Source organism: Mesocricetus auratus, unplaced genomic scaffold (genome assembly GCF_017639785.1).
Source record: "Mesocricetus auratus isolate SY011 unplaced genomic scaffold, BCM_Maur_2.0 Super-Scaffold_100013, whole genome shotgun sequence".
NCBI lineage: Eukaryota > Metazoa > Chordata > Mammalia > Rodentia > Cricetidae > Mesocricetus > Mesocricetus auratus.
The window spans coordinates 34,114,112-34,139,661 of record NW_024429196.1 but is presented as its reverse complement, the minus strand read 5'-3'; the positions used below and the strand labels follow the sequence as shown (position 1 = coordinate 34,139,661).

The 25,550-nt window shown below is 41.4% G+C and overlaps 1 protein-coding gene across 2 annotated transcripts in view; it reads right to left on the bottom strand.

Moving 5' to 3' along the window:
- Adarb2 (adenosine deaminase RNA specific B2 (inactive)) overlaps nt 1–25,550 on the bottom strand; it is a 548,454-nt gene that overhangs the window by 90,120 nt on the left and 432,784 nt on the right. For both annotated transcript variants that reach the window (XM_040755571.1, XM_040755572.1), the window contains exon 4: nt 9,182–9,296. In XM_040755571.1, the coding sequence (XP_040611505.1) occupies nt 9,182–9,296 (115 nt within the window). The remainder of the gene's footprint in view (nt 1–9,181; nt 9,297–25,550) is intronic.

Genomic DNA, 25,550 nt, shown 5'->3' with positions numbered 1-25,550 from the left:
TGAAGAATATATTTATCTTCCTGTTTGGATTGGGCTGAGCGTGCTCTTCACCCCATTAGTAACTCATTCTTTTGTATCAAAGGAGCAGCTATGTGACACCTGGTCTGATCGATGAGAAGTCTTTTCTTCCCTGCATCAGAGATAACTGACAAGGTCTCCTCATTGGTGCTAAACCCAGAAATAATGAGAGCACAAAGCCACAGCTCATACATAATTCACAGAGGAAACATTTTAAGTGGCAGTGCTTTCTGTGTCTGTAAGCAACCACTTGATATTTCCATTTGTGTGTGTGTGTAGGGCACACACACACATACACATTCCATTCTTGCTGTCTGTTTTTCAGAAGATGGATATGGGATTGTATTCAAACAGTTCAAAGGGAAAATTTTACTCAGGCTCTCCGTTTTTCTTCTAACTTATTCCATCAGCTTCCTAATACCACCTGTTCTTTCTTGACAGAGCTCTGTGACTTGCTTCTGGTTCAAATCTGGTTGGGTCAGTTGAAATACCTTCCAGAGATTACTGGCTGAAGAATACAGGTATGCCCTGATCTGAGACCATCTTGCTCTTCAGCAGCCCACAACCAAGACTTCACTTTGACCCCTCCTCTCTTCTCTACTAACTTTGACTTCTTGGCTGTCTTCTGTAGCTGACCATGGTCAGGACAACTCCAAAGCTTAGCCACCACTGTAGTCTTGATTGTAAAGATGCTGGGCAAGAAACCAGCAGGGAGTTGTTCTGCTGTGTGCTGTAGGTTTGGTTGTCTTGGTTCTATAGGGAGGTGGTGAAAATATTTAGAAGTGAGGTCTAGGGGAAATATTAAGTCACTGAGGATGTGCTCCAAAGGGGATTTTGTGACCACTTTCTCCCTCTGTCTTCTTGCCCTCTGGTTTTGTTCTGTTATGTGCTATTGCTTTGACTGTCTTGCTACAGTTCCAAAAGCACCTGGATCAAGGGGTTATAGACTAGAACCTCCAAAACTGTGATCCCAAAGAAACCTTTCTGTTCATAACGTGATGATCTTGAGTTTTTACCACAATGACACAAAGCTGTTTGGCACACTGTAATTTGAACACCCCCACCCCCATACAGAGCTGTCTAGAATGTCACCCCTTCCTTCTTCAATGTTTACAAGATAGCAACTCTTTTTACATCACTTAATGTTGATAGAAAAAAATCTCAAAAATTTAAACACATGATCAACTAGATAAGAAAGGAGTTTGAATCTGGACATCTCTATTTGAAAGTCCACCGGGAGTTCAAAGGGTTGCAGCTTTGATCAACTTGACATTTGTTTCTTAATCATCTCTAACACAGACATACCTACACACACATGCTTGCACGCACACACACATGCATGTACACACATGTGGGCACACACAAACACACACACTTACAGAATGGGGAAGAGAGAGAGAGTTGGAATGAATGAATATTTTTAAAATTTTAGTGTACTGGCTAAGATAACACACTTTAAGCACTTGAAAATACTGCCTGGCACTTAGGCAACAAATAGATGTCAGTGTCTTTTCTTTTCTCTTTCTTTCATCAATAAGCTGTGTTATGGTTCCATTCAGAAGCAGAATCATAGTTTTATAGATGCTAGTTTTATTGTCTTGAGCTACAGTATTAGATTTTCTTAGTAAGTGAAAGCTTTTGGGCAATTTGAGGAGAGTTGAAGTTGAATGCTCAGTTGTGAGCTGATGATCAGAAAAATGTAGAAACATTTGAACAACCTTGACAGAAGTACCGGATTTCAAGAATGCAGAAATGTTTCTTTGTGTGCACACGTACAGACCAGAAGGCATCCTCCCCTGTAGTTCCTTAGGTGCTGTCCACTCCACCTTGTGTTTTGAGACAGGTCTCTCACTGGCCTGGAGCTTGTCAAGGAGACCAGGCTGGCTAGCCAACAAACCCCAGGGGTCCTCCTGTCTCTGCCTTCCTGGTGCTGGATTACAAGGGGTGCACCACCACACCCAACTTTTTAAGTATGGGTTCTGGAGATTGTTACGAGGCAAGCACTTTACCACGTGAGCCATCTCTCCAGACCTCTTCTTCCTTTTTACAAACGCCGTGTTTTCCTCCTAAAGCCTTCCTTACTGAGAAGGAATAAATTCAAACATTTCAGAAGGATGTAGCTCATGGTTAGACACACAGCTCTCCCCTTTAGCTTTGAGGATTTTCATCAGCACATTGTGAATTATTTTTAAATTAAACCATTTATCTCTAAATGAGCCATGAGTAAGGTTGGGCTGGGATAAATATCCAGTCAGGGACTGCTTTTCTCTGATTTGATTTTAAAGACAGAGATTTAATATGATGGGTTTGCATTCAAGCTATACAAGGGCCAGCTACAGGGGTAGTAAAATCTATCCTGCGTTTTGTAGTCTGAGCAGTTTCAACCAAAGATTTAAAAATCAATTGCCCATCAGCAGTCCTTATTGTTCGGATGTCGGCATCTATGAATCTTAATGTGCCCGAACAGATCACAAAGACTAGTGTCAACTCCGCGTTGTGCTGTATGTGTTTACTAGTAGTTAAGATCGATTCTGAGAAATCAAGATGATAATTTACTATCTTTCATTGTGGTATGAGGTTTCTGCTTAGTGTGATTGTTTCAGGTCCAGTCCCTGTGTTTCAGCTTATCTTCCTCATGTTTGACTGGATGTAAATGCAAAGATTTTGCTGAATTTCAAAATCAAAGTGATTTCTAGTCCATGGGAGAAAATGGAAAGGAAGAGGCTTTGAGATACTTTGGGAATAAACTTCTTATGTCATGATTCTGCTAGGCCCTTGTGATGGTGAGCATACATGCATGTTCTGTGATGGAAGGAGTTTGCATGTATCTGAACTATCATGATTTATCCAGTGCAAACTGGAAAGTGGCATTTAAATATCAGCTTTATCTGGCTGGATACAATAGTGTGATTCTATTTGAGCTAGAAATATACTTGAAGACACTGTAGGCAGATTTCTCTACCTTATATGCTCATTTTAGGTTCAGAGCAAATGCACACAGACAAAACACACTCCACAATTAGAACTTGAAACAAATCAGGAATTTTTACTGGTGAATTAGTGGCTTTTTATATTTTCCCACTAAACCAGGCCTGGCTATTTTACAGGGAGGACTTAAAATGTTCGTGGTTGATTTTCCTTCAAGATCCACTTTATTAGGGAGATACTAGACTTACTTCATGAAGCCACACCCTTGCCTGCTTGTTTGACTAATGCTGTTGAGACTTAAGTCACTTTGCTCAGAATAGCTATTACGGTAGCATGAAAGAACCAACTCAAGACATTAGTCACAAAGTTCCTCTCTCTCTGTCTCTCTGTCTCTGTCTCTGTCTCTGTCTCTGTCTCTCTGTCTCTCTCTCTGTGTGTGTGTGTCTGTCTTGAGACAGATCTTTCCCTGGAGTTCCGGCTGGCGTAGAACTTACTATGTAGTCCAGACTGTCCTCAAACTCATAGTATCCCACTGGCCTCAGCCTGTTAAGTGTGGAGGTTACAGGTACAAACCATCACACTTTACTTTCCTGTGCATATTTTAAAAACAGAATGCTTTTCCTTTAAAATAATTTAAAATTTATTTATTTTATGTGTATGAATGTTTTGCCTGTGTGTATGCGTGTATGTGTACCATGCGCATGCTTGGTGCCAGAGGATTTCAGGAAAGGTTGCCAGATCTTCTGGGATTGGAATTAACGGATGGTTAGGAGACACCAGGCCAGTGCTGGAAACCAAACCTGGATCGTCTGCGGAACAAGTATTCTAAATTACTGGGTCATTTCTTCAGCTCTGAATTTCTTTTCTTGATGATGGCCTGCCACAAAGAGAAGTGGCATAGATGAAAGACATTGATTTTGAAGCCAGGGGTCTAGACAAGGAGCTGTGTGCCAGGGTCCTCGGGGACAGGGCTCTGAGGGTGTTGTCAGTGGAGAGAGTGGGTTGATTCTGTGGACAGCCTGACTAATAGGCTATATAACTTAGCAAATGTGTTAAGGGCTCATTACTTTTATTTCTCTTTTTAAATAAGAGAAAAGAAAATTAAGACACCAGGAAGAAGATAAACATAACTTGAAAATCTACATGAGATGATCTAGCCACAAACATGAATTAAACAAGTGATGTGATTTTGTGTTATTATTATTATTATTTTTTTGGTTTTTACGAGACAGGGTTTCTCTGTATTGTTTTGGAGGCTATCAGTCCAGCCCGGCCTCGAACTCACAGAGATCCGCCTGCCTCTGCCTCCCGAGTGCTGGGATTAAAGACGTGCGCCACCACCGCCCGGCTTGCACCACCACCGCCTGGCTGATTTTGTGTTATTGATAAAAGTGAGAGTCTGTGACCTGGATAAGATAGTTGCTCTCTCTTGGAAGAATTTTGTTGGTAGAGAACACAATGTAATTCAAGGTCCCAGCCTGTTTCTGTGCCTAGTTAGTTATGTAGTTGCTATGTTATTGTTTTTTCAACTCTTAGTGGTACTCAAAATATTGAAGATTTAATTAGAACATAAGTATTATCAGTTATGATCCTATTATTAAAATTATAGTTATGAGAATTTGGCTAGTAAGTAAAAGGCTGAGTAAATACCAGAATAGGAAGCCGTATAATCCAAATAGAATAAAAATAGCTCACATTCAGTAATGTCATAAAATTATAACTACACAAATCACAAATGAAGGAGTATTAGATTACAACAGCATTGCTTAATAGATATTAACTAGAATTGGAAATATAGAAATGTAGAGCCAATGGAGTATTTGGAGTCCTGAGAACAAGTTAACATATTGGGCAGTATACAGATGCAGCTCTCAGTCCTTACAAGAGAAGCTTCTTTTTATCATTGATGATGGTTCATGTAGAAAACACACAACTGATCAAAGAATAAGTGTTTGCGAAGTGCTCAGCCCTAAAGGGGACATATATATCATAGCCCCTTCCCCTAAGGTTCAGGGAATATTGTACAAGAGTGAGGTGGAAAGATTGAAAAATCCAGAAGTAAGGGAGGACCAGGATGAAACTGCGTCTGAAATGACTGGATGCTGCACTCATGAACTTACAGCAGCTGTGGTGTCTTGCACTAAACCTGCACAGGATCATTCTAGCATGTTGTAGGAGGATGCTCTCAAGTCCCCACTCCTGCTGAGGAGCTATTGACAATTGATGACTTCTGGGAGATGAATGGTCAGCTTTCTTTAAGAGTGTGGCTCCTAGTAGGTTGACCACACTTCAGTGGATGGTCTTACCCCCATGTGTATGCATGTATATCACGAATTGGACTTAGTGGGTTAAAAAAATATGGACGTGAAGCTGAGAATGGGGTAAGGTCTTGAAGAAGTCATGGATGAATATAATCAAAACATATTTTGTGTATGTAGAACTCAAAGGATTAATAAAACAAATTCAATTAGGTAGAAATGGTGAACAATGAGATTGGGGAGCATTAGTTTTTATTCATAAGTTACTTCATATTTGAATTTTTATCATAGGATTGGGCCAATTAGATGAAGATTTAAAAAATCAGTCTGTTCATAAGTATATATTTTCCCAATAGTATTCTTCATAATGGCTAAAAATAATATTCCTTTTGCAAATAGTGAAAATCAGATGAAGTTTATTTAAGTATCGGTTTAATTTATTGCATTGTAATTGGTATAGCAAACACACCACTTTCTCTTAGAATTCCTGAGGCATTTCCTTGAATAACTGAACCTGAGTTAAGATCATATGGCACATCAAATTAGAGTAAATGAATATTTACAAATATTATATTCATTACTTTGCAAATTTCTTTATAATCTTTTCTAAATTAAAGTTTATTAACGATGCCCTTTATAACAGGAAAACAAATTCCAACAAATGATACTCTAGGGTTTACAGATGACTAGTTATAAAGCCTTTCTTTATAAAGACTCTTTCATGTAATGAATTTAGTTCTCATAAATAAATGTATCACCTGTGTAGAAAATAGTATGCTTGCTGGTAACTGAAACATTATCTTTTCACAAGACCTTGTAAAACACAACTGTTTTTCATATGAAGTCTCAAAACAGCTTTCAAAAATTTCCATTTTGAGTTTCCTATGAAAGTAGAAAGATAATCAGAGCTGGAAACAGTTGAAAACCAACTCATGTAGACTTTTGGAATTGGGCATGTACTGCACAATAGAAAAGAGGAGTCTCTCTCTCTCTCTCTCTCTCTCTCTCTCTCTCTTTCTCTCTCTCTCTCTCTCTCCCTCCCTCCCTCCCTCCCCCTCTCTCCTTCTCTGTCTGTCTGTCTATCTGTCTCTCTCTCTCTCTCTCTCTCTCTGTATGTGCATGTATCTGTCTGTCTGTCTTACCTTTTCTGCTGAATTGTCCTGGCAGAAACATGTGACAGAAACCTATGAGACACTTTACATTTTTAAAAATTGCCCAAGTTTTGTTTGTGTGTTTTGAGACTCTGTGTATGGTACTCTCTTAGGATTATTTTGTATTGGTTTTATGCTTTTTGTTAAATAACACATTCCCCAGTTGATTATCAGAGTAAGCACTTGGTCAGTTTTAGTATTGTTGGCACTCAGCTAATAACTTGCGCATTAAAGATAGCAAGATTACTAATTAACATTACATGTTTATTACTAAGGATTAGAACTCTTTTCTAGCTTCATTTCTGTTGCTATGATAAATATCTTAGCAAATGGCAGCTTAGGGGAGGAAGGGTTTGTTCAACTTACAATTCAGGTTACTGTCTATCATTGAGGGCAAGTCAAGGCAACAACTCAAGCTGTTAGTCACATCACATTCACAGAGAAGAAAAAGTAGAGACACACGAATGTGTGAGGGCCTATTTCCTTACCTGCTTGGTGCCATCTAAATTTCTTGTCTCTTTACTATTCTGGAACCCTTGTCTAGGGAATAGTGCCTCTCACAATAGGCTGGGTCTTCCTATATCAAATAAAAATCAAGACAGTCTCACAGGATGACCTGATCTAGATAATCTCCCATTAAGACTCTTGGCCAACACAATGCACACTCCATTCTTCTTTGTGTGTGTGTGTGTGTGTGTGTGTGTGTGTGTACTTTGTTTTTTAAGAGAGAAAGAAATATGAAGAAACATCAAGTTGGATGGATCTGGGAGGAGTTGGGGGAGAGAAAAGAATATGATTAAACTATATCATATTAACTTCTCAATAAATCAACAATAGCAGAAAAAGACTCTTTCCAGGTGACTCTAGGTTGTGTCAAGTTGACAGTAAAGCCTAAACAGCAAGGCTTCCAAGTATATTACACATACATACATTTAACCTTCCCTGTAACTTTACTGGGTTATATTTGTTTCATTTTTTATGAGTGAGAAAACCAAGTCATAGAGAGGCCAAGTACCCTGCCTCCAGTCACAGAGCTAGCTGTCGATAGAGCTGGATTCATTTTTTTACTCCCTCAATAAACCATTAAATTTCCATTGGCAAGTTGAGTCTTTTCATGTAGAACAGGTTTAGTGGATGGGTAGATACAGGATTGTTCTTGATGGTAATGGTCTTGGTAGAGGTTGATTTAGCCCTGGATTTAGAACATTTCCTGTTTTGCAGGGACAGATGCTGTTCAATGTGTGAAAGGGGGTGGGCATCCCTCATAGTGGCTCAGGTGTATGCATGACACCACATGCAATGATGTCATTGAAAAAAGCGAATTACTTTGCCTTAGAACAGAATAGTGTGTTTTAAAGTGATTTTCACCTTTCAAAGCATTTGATGTACTTTATCTTACAAATTACACTGTGAGGAAGCATTGTGATTTCCACTTTGCTAAGATGGGGGAATTGGAAAGGCTGGATCATGTACACTGTGCCTGGCATACGATGGGGCCCAAGGGTTTGTTTTCCTGTTCCTTTGTTCTTGAATATTGGAGTGATTTCTAGGTGTCTAGAATGACAGGGAAACTCTGGCAATCATTTGATTTTTTTCATATTCTAAGTGTAAATAATTTTGGACACCAGATAGTGTTTTTCAGTTTTAGAAGTTGCCTATACAAAGTCATGTGTTACTGTGAACCTTTTATTGCTCCCAGATAATTTTTATTTTATGATAATTGTTCTTTTCTTTAGAGAAAAATGATAGAGTTATACAACCGGATGATTAGTTACATTTGTTAATAATTAGAAAATTTCAGAAATTTGACTGTTCAAATCCAGTCATCATTTTCTCCCCACCTGACATAAAGTAACAGTGACCTTCCATAAGGTCTTGTTATCCTTGTTTTAAAGAATGGAATTGCATTTCTGAGAGCAGATTGGAATGATGAGTATGGATAAGAAGGGGGACTTTCACCCAGTAGTGTATGTCCCAGTAAGAGGACCTTAAAGCACTCAGGAGGCAGATACTTTGAAATATACTCTAGTGTCTTGTATCCCTCTGTGTCTTTCCTTCCTCTCCATGTCCTCCCCTGTTCTTCATGTCACTTTGTATCTTTCCATGTCCCCCGTGTTTCTCTGTGTCTGCTGTGTGCTGTTCCCAACTAGATTCCCATATAACCTCACTATCTCTTGTGTCACTTTTTGTCCACACTGTGTTACTTCTTTTCTATCCTCTTACTTCCCTTTGGTGTTCCTTCCATTGCTTCTCACAGCCTTCTACTGGTGGGAATCAATGTGAAGAGTGTACACTGAGAAGGCCCACTGACATTCTTAGGTGAGAGAAGAAGATACTTGGACAACCAGCATCGCTTGGACAGTTCACCCCTCCACACCTGACTTCTTTTGTAGGCACTGGCTCCATCTTCCCAGACTCATGTAGTGTGCTCCTTCTGTATGAGTGATATCATTAGTCACCAGTCTTAGACATCTTAGAAGTGACAGAGAAGCAGAACACCTCTGTATCCATCAGCTTCAAGTGATATGTGGTAGCCTGGTCTCTGATTCAAGCTTTATCAATACTAGCATCATTCTTGAAAGGAAAGATATACATAAATGCCTTATGGAATTCATGGGAATAAAGAGAAGCATCAAAAGTCTTCACAATATTGCCAGTGTGGTTGTTCTGATAGTAACAGTGGCCACTGATACTTTTGTATTCTACATTGTCTTCTTTTGTCCATCTCCACATGGTAGGAAGTATCCTTTGACTCTAGGACCAGGCTAATATTAACATTTCTTTCTGTGGAGACAAAAATTCCCACAGGAAAAGAAAGGTAGTTACCTTTTGTCATGACGATTCCTGCCAGTGTTTTGTGGCGGGCATACACAGATGTCAGACCGACTGTCAGTTCACGGAACTTCTGTGTGACCAGCTGGGACACAGAGTCTGCAAAGTCCTGTAAGACACAAGCATCAGTGCTCTTTGATGTGCTGGACAGAAGCAACTTGTGACCGCTGGCTATTGTACACCCCTTTCCTCGGCTCTGCCTTGCATAGTCCTCCAGGGGAGTCCCAACTTGCTTGCTGCCAGCTTCTCCCTGGTCCAGGATGTTAGGAAGGAGTTGGGTGTGAAGAATTAACCCCCAACATTGCCTTTGCTGGAAGTCCAGGTTGGCCTGCTTTGGTCCTTGCTCTGTATCTGGGCAGGTTCCTACCTCCTGTCTGAGAACATGCCTGCTCTGCGTCTGAGTAGGCCCCTGTCCTGTGTCTGAGTAAGTTACTTCCTTGTGTCTAATCAGGTCCATACCCCATGTTTGAATAGGTCCCCGCCTTGTGTCTGAACAGGTCACCTCCATGTGTCTAAGCAAGTCCCTGCCCGGTGTCTGAGCCAGGTGCCTGCCCTGTGCCCTTTACAGAGCCAGAAACTTTACACGAAACCATACAGTTCCTTCTTATCCTTGTTCTGCATAGCAGCAGTCTCAGAGGAGACCTTCAGGTGAAACTTGATGGGAGACATCCTGAAAGTCTTGTAGGGAGGATTTATGTTCATTATTGGTTTGCTTTCTTTTCAGACAATGACTCTCAACCTTCCTAATGCTATGACCCTTTGATACAGTTCCTCATGTTGTGGTGACTCACCCGCCCCTGACCAAAAAGCTATTTTGTTACTACTTTATAACTGCAATTTCCCTACTGTTATGAATCATAATGTAACTATCTGATATATAGTGTATCTGATATGTGACCCCAGTGGGGTCGTGAACCACAAATTGAAAACCCCTGTTTTAGAACCGGAGACCAGTGTTTAAGCTGGGAGAACCCCTCAGGCTACTCTTCTGGAGAACTGATCACCACAGCTTGTGCCATATCCTCTCCTCTTATCTTCAAACAGATGAACACACAAACACAAGTACACATACAAGAACACATATAGCATGTAATACACATGCACACACTTGGACACACAAATATACATGTATTCACAATATGCAATGAGTTCTGTATGCAAGCAGACACACATACACATGTATATTCACACGCACAAGCACACACACACACACACATATATATATATACATACACACAAGTGCATACACAACTAACTTATCCTTAGGTAACTCACATTTCTATTAAAGCAGCTTATATACAGTAAGTAGCAAGGCCTAGAAGGTGTGACTCTGTGGCTACCTCTCTTCTGGGTCCTAGAAAGTGTGACTCAGTGGCCACCCCTCCTCCAGGTCCTGCAGTTGCAATCTCGGGTTCTAATCGTGGCACTCTGTGTCTTTTCACTAGGGAAGCTTGCATGGTGTACTGTCACAAGCAGCATAGAAACTTGGTTGGAATCCCACATCTGCAGCCTATGAGCTGGCATAAGTCGTTGAAAACCCCTGAGCTCCACTTAACCAATTTACAAGGTCATCATTTTAATTCTCATCTGATCATGTTTTGGGAACGATTAAATGGATTATCACCTCTTAGATGTTTAGCACAGTGCATTACACTTGGTAAGTGCTCAGTAATGATGCTGCAACTGTTATTCTTATCATTATTGTCCCTGCTCCTTGCAGGTATTGATCGAATCTTTATGCAACCAAATAAAAATATCAAAAATCAAACCAGCTGTCTTTTTTTTTAGTGAGTTGGATATTAATGCTTCTGTCATGTGCACATTGATGTTGTGCAGGCAACTGGTATTTAGACATCTGTTATATAAAAGTATGAGGTAAATTGGCAGGTTAAAGATTTCATTTGTGTGTACTGAAACGTGTTCATGTGCTATCAGGGAAGCCTAAGGAAACAATCCTGCCCACAAAAATAACTTCATATTTCTCACCCAATTCTTCATTAAAAATGGTGGCCAATAGGGATGACCCAGGCCTGCCTCTTCCCAGCACAGCTTCTAGGATTTGAAGGTCTTTTTTCTTTATATTGTCACTGTCATGGCAGGTGCTTGTGTTTTGAAATGCTTTTAAATCACTATGGAAACCCTGTAACTGGGCTTCCCCTAAGTGGCTTCCGTGCTGGGTGGAGAGGGAGGAGGTAAGTCCTGAATTTTCTGGGACTTTTGTTTAGGTAGCTTCTCCCCATATCTTCTTCCACTCAAGCTGCTTGGTGAGAGACCATGACCACCAGGGGTTTGCCAGAGAGACAGAATTTTAGCAATAAATCCTGGATTGGCTTGAGAATGCCCTGTCCTTTTATGTCTTAGAGACTGAGGTCTATAGTCAGTCTACATTTCTAGACACTTTGTGTGCTAAAACATGTGCTGGCGAATAACTGTGACTGGTGCCTTAGAATAGTAGAATCTTATTGTATTACAGTTCTGGAGGCTGAGGCCCAAGGTTCACTCACATGTCATAGGGCTGCCCTCCCTTGGAGGGTGTCAGTAGATCATTCTCAGCTCCTCTAGTGTCTGATGCTCCCCAGTTTGTCACAAGGGGCAGGCCTTGAGGTTCTATAACCTGATCCCATCTCCCATCTTCTCTCTGCTTCTTGACTGTGGACCCAGTGTGGTGATTGGCCCATACTCCATGCCTTTCCTGCTGTGATGGATGGCATCTCTAGGAACTGTAAGGCAAGACAAACCCTTTCTGGGCTCCATCTCAGAATCTGTCTTCCTGTGGCCTCCTCTCCATGCCCTTGTCTCTTCTTCTATTTCCTGTACAGTCATTTTGCATTGAGTTCATGACACATGGATTATATGGAGGGATCTCATCTCAATCCCCTTAACCTGATTAAATCCACAAAGATCCTTTTTCCAAATATGGCTGAAGTCACAGTTGCCTGTGTTTAGGGAGACACTGTCCCTCTGCGGTGCTCTGCCATAGTTCTTTTACTTCAGGCTGTAAAGGAGAGGATAGCTGTTTCTTCCCACAGAGGCACAACCTATTAACTGGTTTTCTTTTTTTGTTTTTTGATTTTCCGAGACAGGGTTTCTCTGTAGCTTTGGAGGCTGTCCTGGAACTTGTTCAGTAGACCAGGCTTGCCTTGAACTCACATGTTCTCAGTGGCAGGCTAGTTATCAGTCTTTATAGCAGATCATCCTTGCTATGATCAAGGAGGGTGACATCATCCCCATCTAAAGAGAAATTCTGTTGTCAAATCATGGTACCTGTGTTATCTTGAGAACTTGGGGAACAAGCTTTGAATGGGCATAGGAAGGGACTCAAGATTTGGTTGACATGTACAGTTCCTTCTCCTAGGGGGACAGATGTTGTCAAGTGCTCACAGTGAGATCCCAGAGAAAATGACCAAAATAGCTTCTCTGTGGCTAGGGTAGCCCCCATCACAGGGACTGTATGGTGGCCATGGACAATCTGCTTTATCTTTCCAGAGCTACTAGGCATCTTCAAAGGGGGAAGTTCTCCTAGAACCCAGATTTGATGCCTCAGGCTTGGTCCATAGAGTTATAATTCCATGCAAGACCTTAGTTTTGAGGTCTTGTGCAGGTTTGGAAAATTGAGTGAAGGTGTCTACCTGGATCCTGAGCCTGTAGCATCTACACCTGCAATCACCTGCTGGTTCCCATCTGGTCAAAGTATTGAGAAAGACTTTGTCTGAAGCCTATGTTTGATGTAAATTGAACCGTGAAGGAAGAGAGTCTGATTTCTAGTGTTTCCTTCCTCAATTTTCTATTTTTCAGGTAAGAAATGAATTTGTTCTCCTTTCCCTGCTCAACTCTGGAGCACATTAGTAGATACTGATACAGGCATCCTGAGCTTCCATCATTTGGGAATGCCTGTCCTACCCCGGGGGCCTCAATGACATCCTGGCATCTCCACATGACATTTTTCTTTTTATCTTGGGAGTTGCTTTCTAATTTTTCATGCTTGTTAATCTCGTTCCCAAGTCTTTCAAAGAGCCGAGCATGCACATGTCTTTTAAAATCTCTTTCTTGGCACTGGGCATTGTGTCTTCCTTAGAGTTATTTAAACAGCATATTTAATTGTCCTTTCTTTCGATCATGGAGTATTTCAGTGTTCAAGGATGATAATAAGGCCTACCAGGAGACATTTCTTAACTCTTTTGTATGTGCCCAATAGGGCTCCTGCTGAAGTGTCCAGAACAAGATTCCCTTCAAACGTTGAATAATTACATAGATTATAGAAAGACCAACTTCATTTTGGAAATCTAAATATCACTCTGTGTCACTTAGGGATGGGAAGAAACATAAACAGACAACAGAGACTTGGAGCCTTTGTATGTATTATCTCATTAATCCTTCCAAAGGGGGTACTGTCTTTATACCATTTAGTTACTGAAGTGATGCCACCCAAGTCACCTGTCCAGGATATGACAGGCACAGAACTTAACCCCCACTCCCAATATGAGTTAGGCTTTCCATGCTAAATTGCTAACCTAATTGCTCCACCAAGAAGCAAGACTCATGTCTTAAGACTTCCCACAGGCTTAGTTCCATCTGCATGCCGTTTGTAACTGGACATAACTGAATGTGTACTGTCATCCTGAGTAGGGTCGGGGTGTACAAAGAAGGCCCAAGATCCCTTGACACCCTCTGGGCTGGTATCCCAGGATGCTTTGCACCCATTATGAGTTAATTAGCCCTGAGCCGCAGCGATCCCCTAATGGAGTCATTTGAGGAAAGGCTGAAGCAGAACAAATCACATTTGGTTCGGATCTCAGCATTTCCACAGATGATGGGTTCCTCGACTCACTTGGCTTGGCAAAGCACATGGGCCGATGGGACTTCAGGTGCTGTTCACAGAGTGACAGAGACCTCTAGCCAGCACAGATGGCTTAGGACTGAAAAAAGAAAACAGCATAGTGAGACAGTTTGTGCAGGCTGGGTTTCCCTTATCTGGTTACCTCCAGGAGGCCTGAGATACAGCTCCCAATTATTAGGCTACAGACCCTGGCATTCCACACACTGTCTTGGGAAGGCCAGGTCAAGGTCGTCAGTAACTGTTCCTTGTCAGGAAAGGTAGGTGGGGGCCTCATCCTCTCAATGCACATAAAAACCCGACTGCCATATCTGTTTATTAATCTGTTATACACCACTCTGTCTGTGGTCCTTTAAGTCCTAGAGTCTGATGAGAAGGCTCAGTTGGTGAAGGTTTTACTTACCTCTGAGCTTGTTGATCTGAGTTCTGTTCTCAGAACCCACATGATAGAAGGAGAGAACCAATGGCCACAAGTTGTCTTTTGGATCCCATATGTGCATCATGGATGTATACCCTTTCCCACATGGACATATATAGTAATAAAAATGTGAAAATCCAAAATTATTGTTTGCAGTATTTAGATTTTTTTTATGTCTACAGACCACCAATTCTTAGAATGTCAGCAATGTCCTGTTGTGAAAAATTCCTTTACACTGTGTGAAGATACATCAATGTGATTGGTTTAATAAAAGGCTAAATGGCCAATAGCTAGGCCAGATTTTTGTGGCAGAGAGAATGCTGGGAAGAAAAAAAAGGGGAGTCTCAATGAGATTCCAAAAGATGGAGAACAAGTAACACATGCAGGAGACAGAGAGGTAACAAGCCATGAACCATGTGACAGGATGTAGATTAATAGAAATGGATTAATTTAAGTTATAAGAACTAGTTAGAAACAAGTCTAAGCTATTGGCCAAGGTTTCATAATTAATAATAAGTCTCCATGTGATCTGACAGTCCTGATGAAAACGTCGGACTACAATATCCATGTGAGATTAAAGCAAAATTTTGTCTTGGTTGATTTTTTTGTTGTTTTATGTTTTTAATGACATAATCCACCTAATATTACCTTTATGATTGGGGATCATTGCATGTGTGTATTCTTTGCTCTGCTATAGCACTGTGTGGTCATGGATGACATGGACAATGGTGTGCATCTTGAATGGATGACTGAGAATATGAATTCATAAAATCCTCAGGAGCAAACTAAATGGACATATGAGTGTCTGTCTAAAGGCTAAACTTTTCAGGAAAAAGTTGATAATTTTCTTTTGTTAGTGTCCCCCAACATTCTTTCCAGCTGTAACTTACAGTCTTTGTCTGCAGGCCCTGCCATAGCAGATTCCTCTAGACTTCCTGGCTTCAACAACAAGTATGCCCTTTCTCACAGTTATGAAGGCTGGAAGGAAGTCCTAGATTAAGGTGTGAGCAAGCAGATAAATATCATGCGGAGCCTCTTCTCTTAGCTTGTGTGTACTGTCACACTGCTGTGTGCTCACATGGCCTCTTCTTGTGTGGATAAAGGGGAAAGCAAGAACAGGCACTCTAGTGCCTCTTCTTTAAGAATACTAACCCATGGAATCAGGGCCATAATATTTGTTTGGCTTTGGTTACTTCCTCAGAGGCCCAAGTATAGTTATTTCCAAATACAGTACTTTTGGCATTTAGAGCTTCAACACATGCATGAGGAGCATACACTCAGTCAATAGCATTCTGTCCACCTCCTAGTCATGTTCTTTTGCATAGTGAGACATATACATTCATCCCAACAGGCCCATAGTCTTAACTCAGCTCAGCATCAGTGTTAAAGCCTCAAGGCTAGAGTCTATTTTAAATAACATCTAAACAATGTATGGGTGGACTCCAGGTATAGTTCATCATATGACAAAATTCCTCCCTAGCTATGAACCTGAAACCAAGCAAGTGATGTGTTTCAATAATACAATGGTGAAACGGACATAGAGTAGATATCCTCACATCCAAAGGATAAAAGAGGTATTTGGTCCTAAGTAAGTTCAGATCCTAGCAGAGTAAAGTCTGTTCTATCTGAAGCCACCACTTGATGCTTCAGGCTCACACACCAAGGTGACATTGTTGCTCCCCCCAGAAGATGGAGAGAGGGAGGGAGAGAGGGAGAGAGAGAGAGAGAGAGAGAGAGAGAGAGAGAGAGAGAGAGAGAGAGAGAGAGAGATCTATTTTTTTGAGGCAGGGTCTCCTATATCCAAGACTCACCTCAAATTCACTTTGTAGTTTGTCATGACCTTGGACTCCTGGTCTACCTCTGTCTCTGTCTCCTATGTACTGGTATTATAGGCATGTACCCATGCCCAGTTTTAAAAACTAGTTCTGAGGAATGAAGCCGGGTCTTCATGAGCGTATTAGGCAAGCACTATATTAACTTAGTCATAGCCATTGTCCTTCAGTGTTTCTTCACACATGTCTCAGATGCATTTGGATCAGGACCCTACTCCTATGACTTCGTTTAACCTTAACACCCATTCCAAGTACAGTCACATTGGGCACTGGGGTTCTAATGTATGGATTTAGAGAAGACAGACGCATACATCTACAACATACATCAAAACACAAACTCACCCTAACAACACCATTTATTATGCCTTAGTCTGACAGTTACAGATTGTACTATACCAGTCACTTTTGGAATTCATAAATTAGAACCCAAAACATGTGGATCAATAGGGTTGGCAGGGATGGTGTTTGCCAACAGGAAGGTTTTCCCGTTCTTTAACACATGGCCATTCCTTGCTCCTTAGCACTGTGGAGCCATGGAGACCGGGACTGTTTTGGAATGTTGGAAGAAATGATATTTACCATTTTTAAGTAGATAAGGCCCTCAAATGCTTAAGAGATGCTCCTTGTCTGTTTCTACAGCTCTGTAAAGGGAAAGCCTTTTCCTTGAGAGATGCCTTCCCGCCAGCCTGGTTCCAGAGCCGCATCAGTCCCAAATGAACACACAGGAGGCTATATTAATTATGAAGCTGTTGGCCTTGCTTGTTTCTTACTGGCTATCTCTGACTTAAGTAATTACCCCATAATTGTTAATCTAAGTATTTATCTTACTGGAGAATAGTTCCAGGCTTCCTACCCTATGGCGTTACATCTTGACTCTCTGATTCTCCTTCCCAGAGTCCTCCTGGACTCCTAGTCCCACCTATCTAGATTCCGATTGGCCAGCAGTGCTTTATTGACAAATGCACAGGACATCCCCCCAACACAGCTCTTTTTCTATAACAACTTTCTCCATCCTATACCCTTACCCCTGTTTCTTTCTTCCCTTTCTTCCTCTAGGGGAGGTAATGTTTCCATGTTACTGTTACTTGAGACAAGAGACAATGTTATTCACATGTTGTGAACTATGTGAGGGTTGTAGGTTCCAGCAAAGACATTAGAGAAAAAAGGAATGAACTATAAAAAGACAAATAAAACCTGAACATCAAACTCAAGAAAACTGAATAGTTTTCAGTGCTGAGATCTGTACAGTGTTGGAACTGATCTGACTGGGGCAATGGGAAATGAAGAAATGATAGACACATGTACAGAAAATCCAGGAATAGGTGGGCCATGTGCTTTGATGGAAACACACCAGCGTCCCAGAAACTCAGTGTGTTTATTACATGCAGTTGGATGAGAAGGTGGGCTAATTAATCTCTACAGGGGTCTCTGTAGGGGAGCAGTCTAAGGCTGTAGTCATCCAGAAGATGAAGCTGTGGTTGGGTTGATTCTTTCCATACAGAATGTCTACATCCGACAGTACTCAAAACAGGGGAAGGTTTGCCAGTCTCCAGAGCTTCATCAGGGAATGTCTTGTCATTCCCATAGGTCTGAGGCATTGGGATTATTGACATAGTCATTCATGTTAATAATACACATTCTCTCTGGATATCATCTGCTCTCATACACCATAGAGACTTGCATCGCTGTGGATAGAAAATAACCGGCTGCTATGACACATTCAGTTGATCTTTTGCTGACCTGTATGGTGTCTCCACAATGAGCTAGCTACCACAGCTAACATGATAATTGTGGATCATTCAGATCACAATTTACCTACTTCAACCTCATGTCAAGTTCAGATGTTTTCAGTACTGGAGGCAGTTTCTTGTGGGTGGCCTGGAGTGGGTTGACCACGATTTCAAGGATCAGGTTCTTTATTTTCTGGCTGGCCCGTTGTAAGCATTTTCAATCTGAAAGCAGCCATTATGGAAGCTTCACTTTTAATTTCTTCCTTGTGGATTCACTTGGATGAAGAGACACAAAGCATGGGGTGTTTATCTTCTGTGTGCCAAATGAACTTGGACCAGTAGAAAGAGAATTTGAGTGCTCTGGGATTTGTTTTAAAGATTTCCCCTAACCTGGGTGCAAAGTTATCCTTGATAAAACACCTATTGACTGTTGCTCCATATCTCATCAGCGGGGGGTTTAGCAGCAGCCACGACAGATGCACAGACTGTAGTTGCCTTAACCTCTCATGCCTGGGCAAGGACTCAGCAGACATGACCCTGCTGTCTCTAGCCCAGGCAGACTCTGTGAGGGCATTCCCCACTTAGAATCCCTTTTGCTGTAACCTTTTTCTTTGTGTTATTTTGAAAACCATTTTTGAAGAATCCGTACACTTTATACTAAGCACGCTTCTTAACTAATGTTTCACAAAGGTGACCGGAAGAAGAAGAAAGAAAGAGAAAAACAAATCAAGGATTTCTCTTACTTTTTTTACTTTGAGTGGTGAACTCATTAAAACAAAGACAGCTTTTCAGTGGTGCATTAAGATTTATTTCTTTGATGTTTAACTAGAGTTACTTTCTGTGATCATTTTAACAAGTCTTGCTTATGGCTCCACTATGAGATTCTTTACTCCCTTTGAAGATCATAACAAGTGTAATCAGCTGACTTCTACTAGTAGCCCCCATTTCTCATAATAGCTCACCTCCCCTAATGCCCCACCTCCCATAATACCCACCTTCCTAAATACCACACCTTCCCTAATAACCACCTTCTCTAATACCCCTCCTCCCCCATTGCCCTACCTTCCCTAGTCCCCCACCTCTCCTAATACCCCACATCCCCAAGTCCTTGAATCTGCCTCTGAGAAATAATATCAGAATGTGTTGTTCTGGAGTCATGTTCATTATGAATTCTTCTCATTCTGCCAGTACAAATTTGGTGTTTATTTTGTTTTTGTTTTGCTGTGTAGGCTCACTATACTGACTTAGGCTAGTCTTAAACTCTTGGGCTCAAATTCTCTTGTCTCAGCCTTCTGGGCCATGGGGTCCAGCTCACTTAGGATTTTAGATATTCAGAGACCTATACTACCTTTGTGTCTGGTAATTATCTGTCTTTATTTTTCTATCATCTGTTCATTCTCTTTGTCTTTTTATGTATGCATGTATAGATCTATCATATATTTTTTAGACAGTGTCTTTCTGTGTAGTCAGACTAGCCTTAAACTTATGCCTCAGTCTCCCTGGTGCAGAGATTTCAGGTATGTAATACCATACAAGGCTTAAACATGCACATTTTTTTTTGGTTTTTACGAGACAGGGTTTCTCTGTATTGTTTTGGAGGCTATCGGTCCAGCCCGGCCTCGAACTCACAGAGATCCGCCTGCCTCTGCCTCCCGAGTGCTGGGGTTAAAGGCGTGCGCCACCACCGCCCGGCCAAACATGCACATTTTAATGATTGTCCCAAGTCACTTTTATTTATTTCCTCATTTATTCATTTGTGTGAGTATGCATTCACATACACATGGAAGGTGGAGAACAACTTCAGGTGTCATTCCTCAGGAGCTGTACACAATTTTTATTGATTTTGTTATTACACACACACACACACACACACACACACACAAATCTGATTACTCTCTTCAGTATCCTCTTATCTCCTTCCCATCACTGTCAACTCTCACTCATCCCTATTGATTGCTTACTCAAATCCACAAGGTTTTGGTTTTAATTTATGACTCATTTAGTTTCCAGGGCTCACTATGTGATAATTGGGTTAGAATTTTCCTTTGGAGCCTGATAGAGTCATCAGTGGATACACAACTAAAGGCAACGATGCTTCCTAAATATATCATTAACAGATAGTTCAGCCACAAGGTGTAGGGCCTCCTGGATTTTCTGTTTTCATACCTGATTATTGTGGGCTTCATTCTTGTGCAGATTCAGTGCAGACCTCCCCAGATGCAATGAGTTCATGATTGCAAGGACTATGTCTTGCCCAGAAGATGATATTTCTCCATACCTCTCCCTACTACTGGCTCTTAATATTTTTGTCTCCCCTTCCTTGACATTCCTAAGCCTTAGAGGAGATGGTATATTTATATGGGTTGTATAAATATGTATTCTCTACACGTTGTGCAGACATGAGTTTCCACATTCACCCCTGTTCACTGGGAAGAGAGACAAGGAACTTCACTGGTATCTGAGTACTGGCTAGCCAACAAACCCCAGGGATCTGCCTCTCTCTGCATCCCTAGCACTGTGCCACCATACCCAGAATCTTAGGTGCATACTGAGGACTTAATTCATGTTTGCTTGGCAACAGGGCTACCTGCCCCCTCCAACACTTTAAAAATGAGTTTGCAAAGGATAACTTGACAGAATGCTCACTTTTTTGGTAGTTTATGTGGTTTTCCTGGGTTTTGAACAAGTTATTGTTATTTTATTCAGACCTTCAAGAATCATTGGGGAAAAATGTTGGGTTTAGGAAAGCTCAGAGTAATCACAGCTTTTAGCTTTTCTGCTCTTTAAAAAAAGTCAATTAAAATATTTATTTATCCAAAGTCTAATTGTACACCAGGGATAAATACTACCCAAGGACCCATAGATTTCCTAAGCCTTCTCGCTGACACCCACATTCAGGGGGTCTAGGTCAGTCCCATGCTTTCCACACAGCCATCAATCTGTAGTCCAAGAGCTTCCCCTTGTTCGGGTCAACTGCTTCTGTAGGTTAAACCAGCCCGGATCCTTTGGTGTTTTGGAGACTTGCTTCTTGAGTTCTTTGTAAATTTTGGAGATCAACCCTCTGTCAGATGTGGGGTGAGTGCATATCTTTTCCCAATCTGTGGGTTGCCTTTTTGTCTTGCTCACTGTGTCCTTTGCCTTACAGAAGCTTCTCAGTTTCAGGAGGTCCCATTTATTAATTGTAGTGCCCGTGCCACAATATGGGAGGCTCTCTCAGCCGGGACTCTTGGGGGAGGGCCTAGGCCCTGCCCTGGATGAAATGATAATTATTGGAGATCCACCATGGAAGGCCTCACCCTCCCTGGCGATCAGAGCGGAGATTGGGTAGGGGACTGGGGGACATGGTGGGGAGGGCAGGGGAGGAGAGGAGGGAGAGGGAGCTGGGATTGATGTGTGAAACAAGATTGTCTCTAACCTAAATAAAAAATAAATAATTATTTTAAAATATTTATTTATCCATTATGTATACAGTGTTCTGCTGGCATGTATGCCTGCACACCGGAAGAGAGCATCAGATCTCATTATAGATGGTTGTGAGTTGCCATGTAGTTGCTGAGAATTGAACTCCAGACCTCTAGAAGATCAGCCATTGTTCTTAACCTTTGAGCCCTCTCTCCAGCCTGAGCTTTTTACTCTTCATCCGCCCATCCATTTCCATTTCCCCTAGAAAGCACTTCACTTATCTGCTGTTTCCACAGTGTGGCTATTTTAAATGAGACATATGTATGTAGTCTTTTGTAGTTGAATTTGTGTATGCAAATGACATTAGTTTTGATTATGTGAGGCTTAGTTAGAAGCAAGACAGAAATTTGGAATTCTTACGGGGAGACATAGTTGTCTAATTGGACACTAGAGTTTCATCATTTTAATTACATGGTGCTAATGCAGTCAACTTTGTTTACTGCAAGCCTCACTCAACAGGTCTTACAGTGATTTCATTTGCTTTCCCACCTGACAACTGGTTTACACTAGAAGCAGCTAAAGTGCTTGGATTTCAACTTGCATTTGATTAGTCATTTTTTTCTGCATGTGCATGCACATGCAGTGTACATATATATGGATTTTTGTGCTTGCACATGTGTGGGTATACATGTGGGGGCCAGATGAAGGTATCAGAAACCATCATAATTGGTTTATACCTTATATACTGAGATAGGGTCTCTCTTTAACCTAGAGATCACTGATTTCTCTTAGTCTATCTTATCAGCTCACTTGAAGGATCCCTTGTCTGCCTCCTGTGTGCTGGGATTACAGGCAGGCCATCATGCCTACTCTGACAGGTTTCTAAACTCTAGTTCACATGTGCTTGGCAAATGCTTTATCCACTGAGCCATTTCCGTAGTCCCTGATTAGTTTTATAAATTTGAATTTCAAGGTATGCTTACAGTACTGTCTGGAGTTTGTTCAAGCTCCTGTGGTGGACAAATGTGTTTAAACTTAACACAAAACAACTTAAAGACTAAGTGAGCTTGTGAGCCAAGTTACACTGTATTATTACTTTGAAGCTTAGTATAAAACAGCTCATCCTACTTGGAGGATGAAGACACCACACTGAATATTGTGAGTGACATGCACCTCTGGTACATAGCCTTTGACTATGTACAAGTCTGTGCAGTAACAACTGTGGTGATTGTAACATTTGCCTATAGCTTCTGTCCATTCGAGCCTTGAACTTGAATAATAGGGGATAGATATATTGATTATCCTTTCTCATTGCTGTGGCCAAACATGTGACAGGAAGCCATTTATAGGAGGAGAGGTTTATTTTGGTCCACACTTCAAGGATATAGTCCACTATGGCAGAGAAGGTGTGACAGTTAGACTGGCTGTCTGTGGTGATGGGACGTAAGGTGTGGTAGGCCAGGTAGTAGAGAGATAGACAGGTGCCAGGGTTAGGTTACACCTCCAAAGGCTTCCTCCAGTGACCTACCTCAGTCAGCCAGGAAAGACCCCCTCATGGCTTTATAACCTCTCAAACAGTGGCCACCAGTTGGTGACTGGGTGTTCAAACACATGTGCCTACGGAGGCATTTCACATAGAAACTGTAAGAAAACACAAGTAAACCTAATCTTGTTTCTCACCACAGCTGAATTGCCAGCCCCTGTATAAAGGCTGCCTGGATGTGGAAGTCTTGATGTTCATTGTTCTCCTCCAGACTCCTGTAGCATTTAGAAGCTGAACTCATTCTTGATATTGCTTATATTGGTATCTTTCTGCCTCACTTTTGTGGCATATATGCACAATGCTTCGTAGCACTTGCAGACAAGTAGTTACTATTTTAATCGAGTCTGTATTGCTTAACAGTAATTATAGCGAATGACACTCAGTTTATCAGGTACCAAATACATTCTAAGTTCTTTACCTACATTTTTTTGCTCTTGATCCTTTCAACCTTTTGTGGTTAAAGTTGTACCATCATCTCTATTTTTGTTTGTGAATTAACCATAGGACATACAGCCCATTATGCATGTCTTGTAGAGTATATGAGTAAAAACACATTGGTTAATTGTGTGATGTACACTTTCCACTTTTGCTTTATTTTCAGCCTCCTTAGGTGAATTCTCAAGAATGTTACTGACCTGTGGGTACTTAATGCCTTTCATTGTGATTGCACTGTAGCTCTCGCTACCTGTCACTGTCCCTCCAGCAGTGACTGAGCATCACTCTTCCCAGCCTCTTGATCTTTAATGAAAACTCTGCTGGGACAGCTTCAGTGTCATTTCTTCTCACCACCTGTGTCACTGGGGATTGCTAGTCTTGTCATATTGATGTAGAAGTTTGAAGAGATAAGGGAAGTTGGCCGAAGCTTTGTTTTATTTATAAACAAGTGGGTAGTTGAGGCTAGAATGCAGTGGTCTTATCTAAGTTCTGAACTATGGCTATCAACACACTTTCTGATCTCCTCTGCATTATTCCATGGACAGTGTCAGGAAATAAATAGATCACACAGTATAAATCCTTCAAAACTCGAAAGGCTTGGCCAGCAAGACATTTCCTGTTCAAACATGTGGACACTGAATTTGCTCTCCAGAACCAACAGAAAAAGGCAAGATGTGGTGGTGAATGCTCATAAAACCAGTGCTAGAATAACTTCGACAGATGGGTTCTCAGGACTTGCTGGCCAGTCAGCCCAATTTGATCAGTAAACATCAGGTCTCAGTGAGAGAACGCAACTCAAAAATCAAGGTGAACAGCTCCTGAAGAATATTACCTGAGGATGATCTCTGACCTCCACAACCACATGCTCACATTTGCATCTGTACACAGCTACATATGTGCAGTTGTACATACACCACACACACACACACACACACACACACACACACCTACCTATGTAGTCTTGGTACAGCTTTGAATAACTGAGTAGGGGGCGAAATCCCTCTGTGGTCTGTCTGTGGACACTGTGTAGATAGACACAGTGTTCCTAGAAATCCCCCTTCCCCAGAGGACAGGTGAGGACCTGAGAGTTGGGACAGAGGCAGGTGAGAGGCTTCTCTGAGATACAGAGAGCACTCTATAGAGAGACTCTAAAGCTGCTCTGAAAATCTGGGTCTAATCAACAGTTTGTCACATCAATTCTTCATTAAATATGAAGAAGAGAGCCATCCATCTGTACTCGTTATTGTTGGTGATTTAGCAATTTAGAAAATGCCTGCTAATGAGTCCCTTGGTAGCATGAGAGGGTTAATGTGTCTTCTACAGTCATTCATGCCCTCCCAGGATACCATTTATACAGTGAGAAGCAGCACCCCCATGGAACGTCATGAAACAGCCCTGGCTTCCATCATGGGAGAATAGACTTTGGCAGCTGAGGTTGGTGGTAGAGCAGGGGCTCTTGAGATAGACTCCTGAGGGACTCTGTCAGCATCTTTAGGACCTAGATTCCCACAGACCTAGAGACACAGCGTGGAAGCTTTTAACGACCAATGTGGCATAAAGTGGACATTTGGAGCAGAAGCAGGCACAGGAGACAGGATTTGGCTTCTTGTTAAATGATAGTGATCAGGTGCTTCCATTCCAAAGGTTAAGTGGGGAAGCTGACCCACATTTAATGAGCTGCGTGTTACTGTACTCCATAGAAACAGAAGATAAAACATCATGTGTTCTTTGCCTTTAGTTGCTTGCATTTTGCCTCCTGGCCCTGATTATCATAGCAAATTACCAGCATTGTTCAAATTAGAAAAATAAACTTGAAGTGGGAACATTGCAAGACTCAAACTTTATTCATTTCCAGTGCTAGTGTTATGAGTGGCATAAATAAATAAATTGTGTTCAAATTTGCAATAGTAGTCCTCAGGGTAAAACTGACATTCAGCCAAAGTGGTAGGGATATTAAAATCAATAGATTATAAGGGAGAAAGCCGTTAGTAAATATTTTTCTGCTGAAATCCCATCTTTGTGTTTATAATGCTGAAATATCAAAAAGGTTAGATTTGCATGTGGGTTGGGCAAGACCAAATCTGGGAATCTAGACCACAACATTCTTGTTGCTCTTTTCTCCTGTGAATTTTGTTTTACAGCACAGAGTGGTGTGTTGTGAGGATGGTG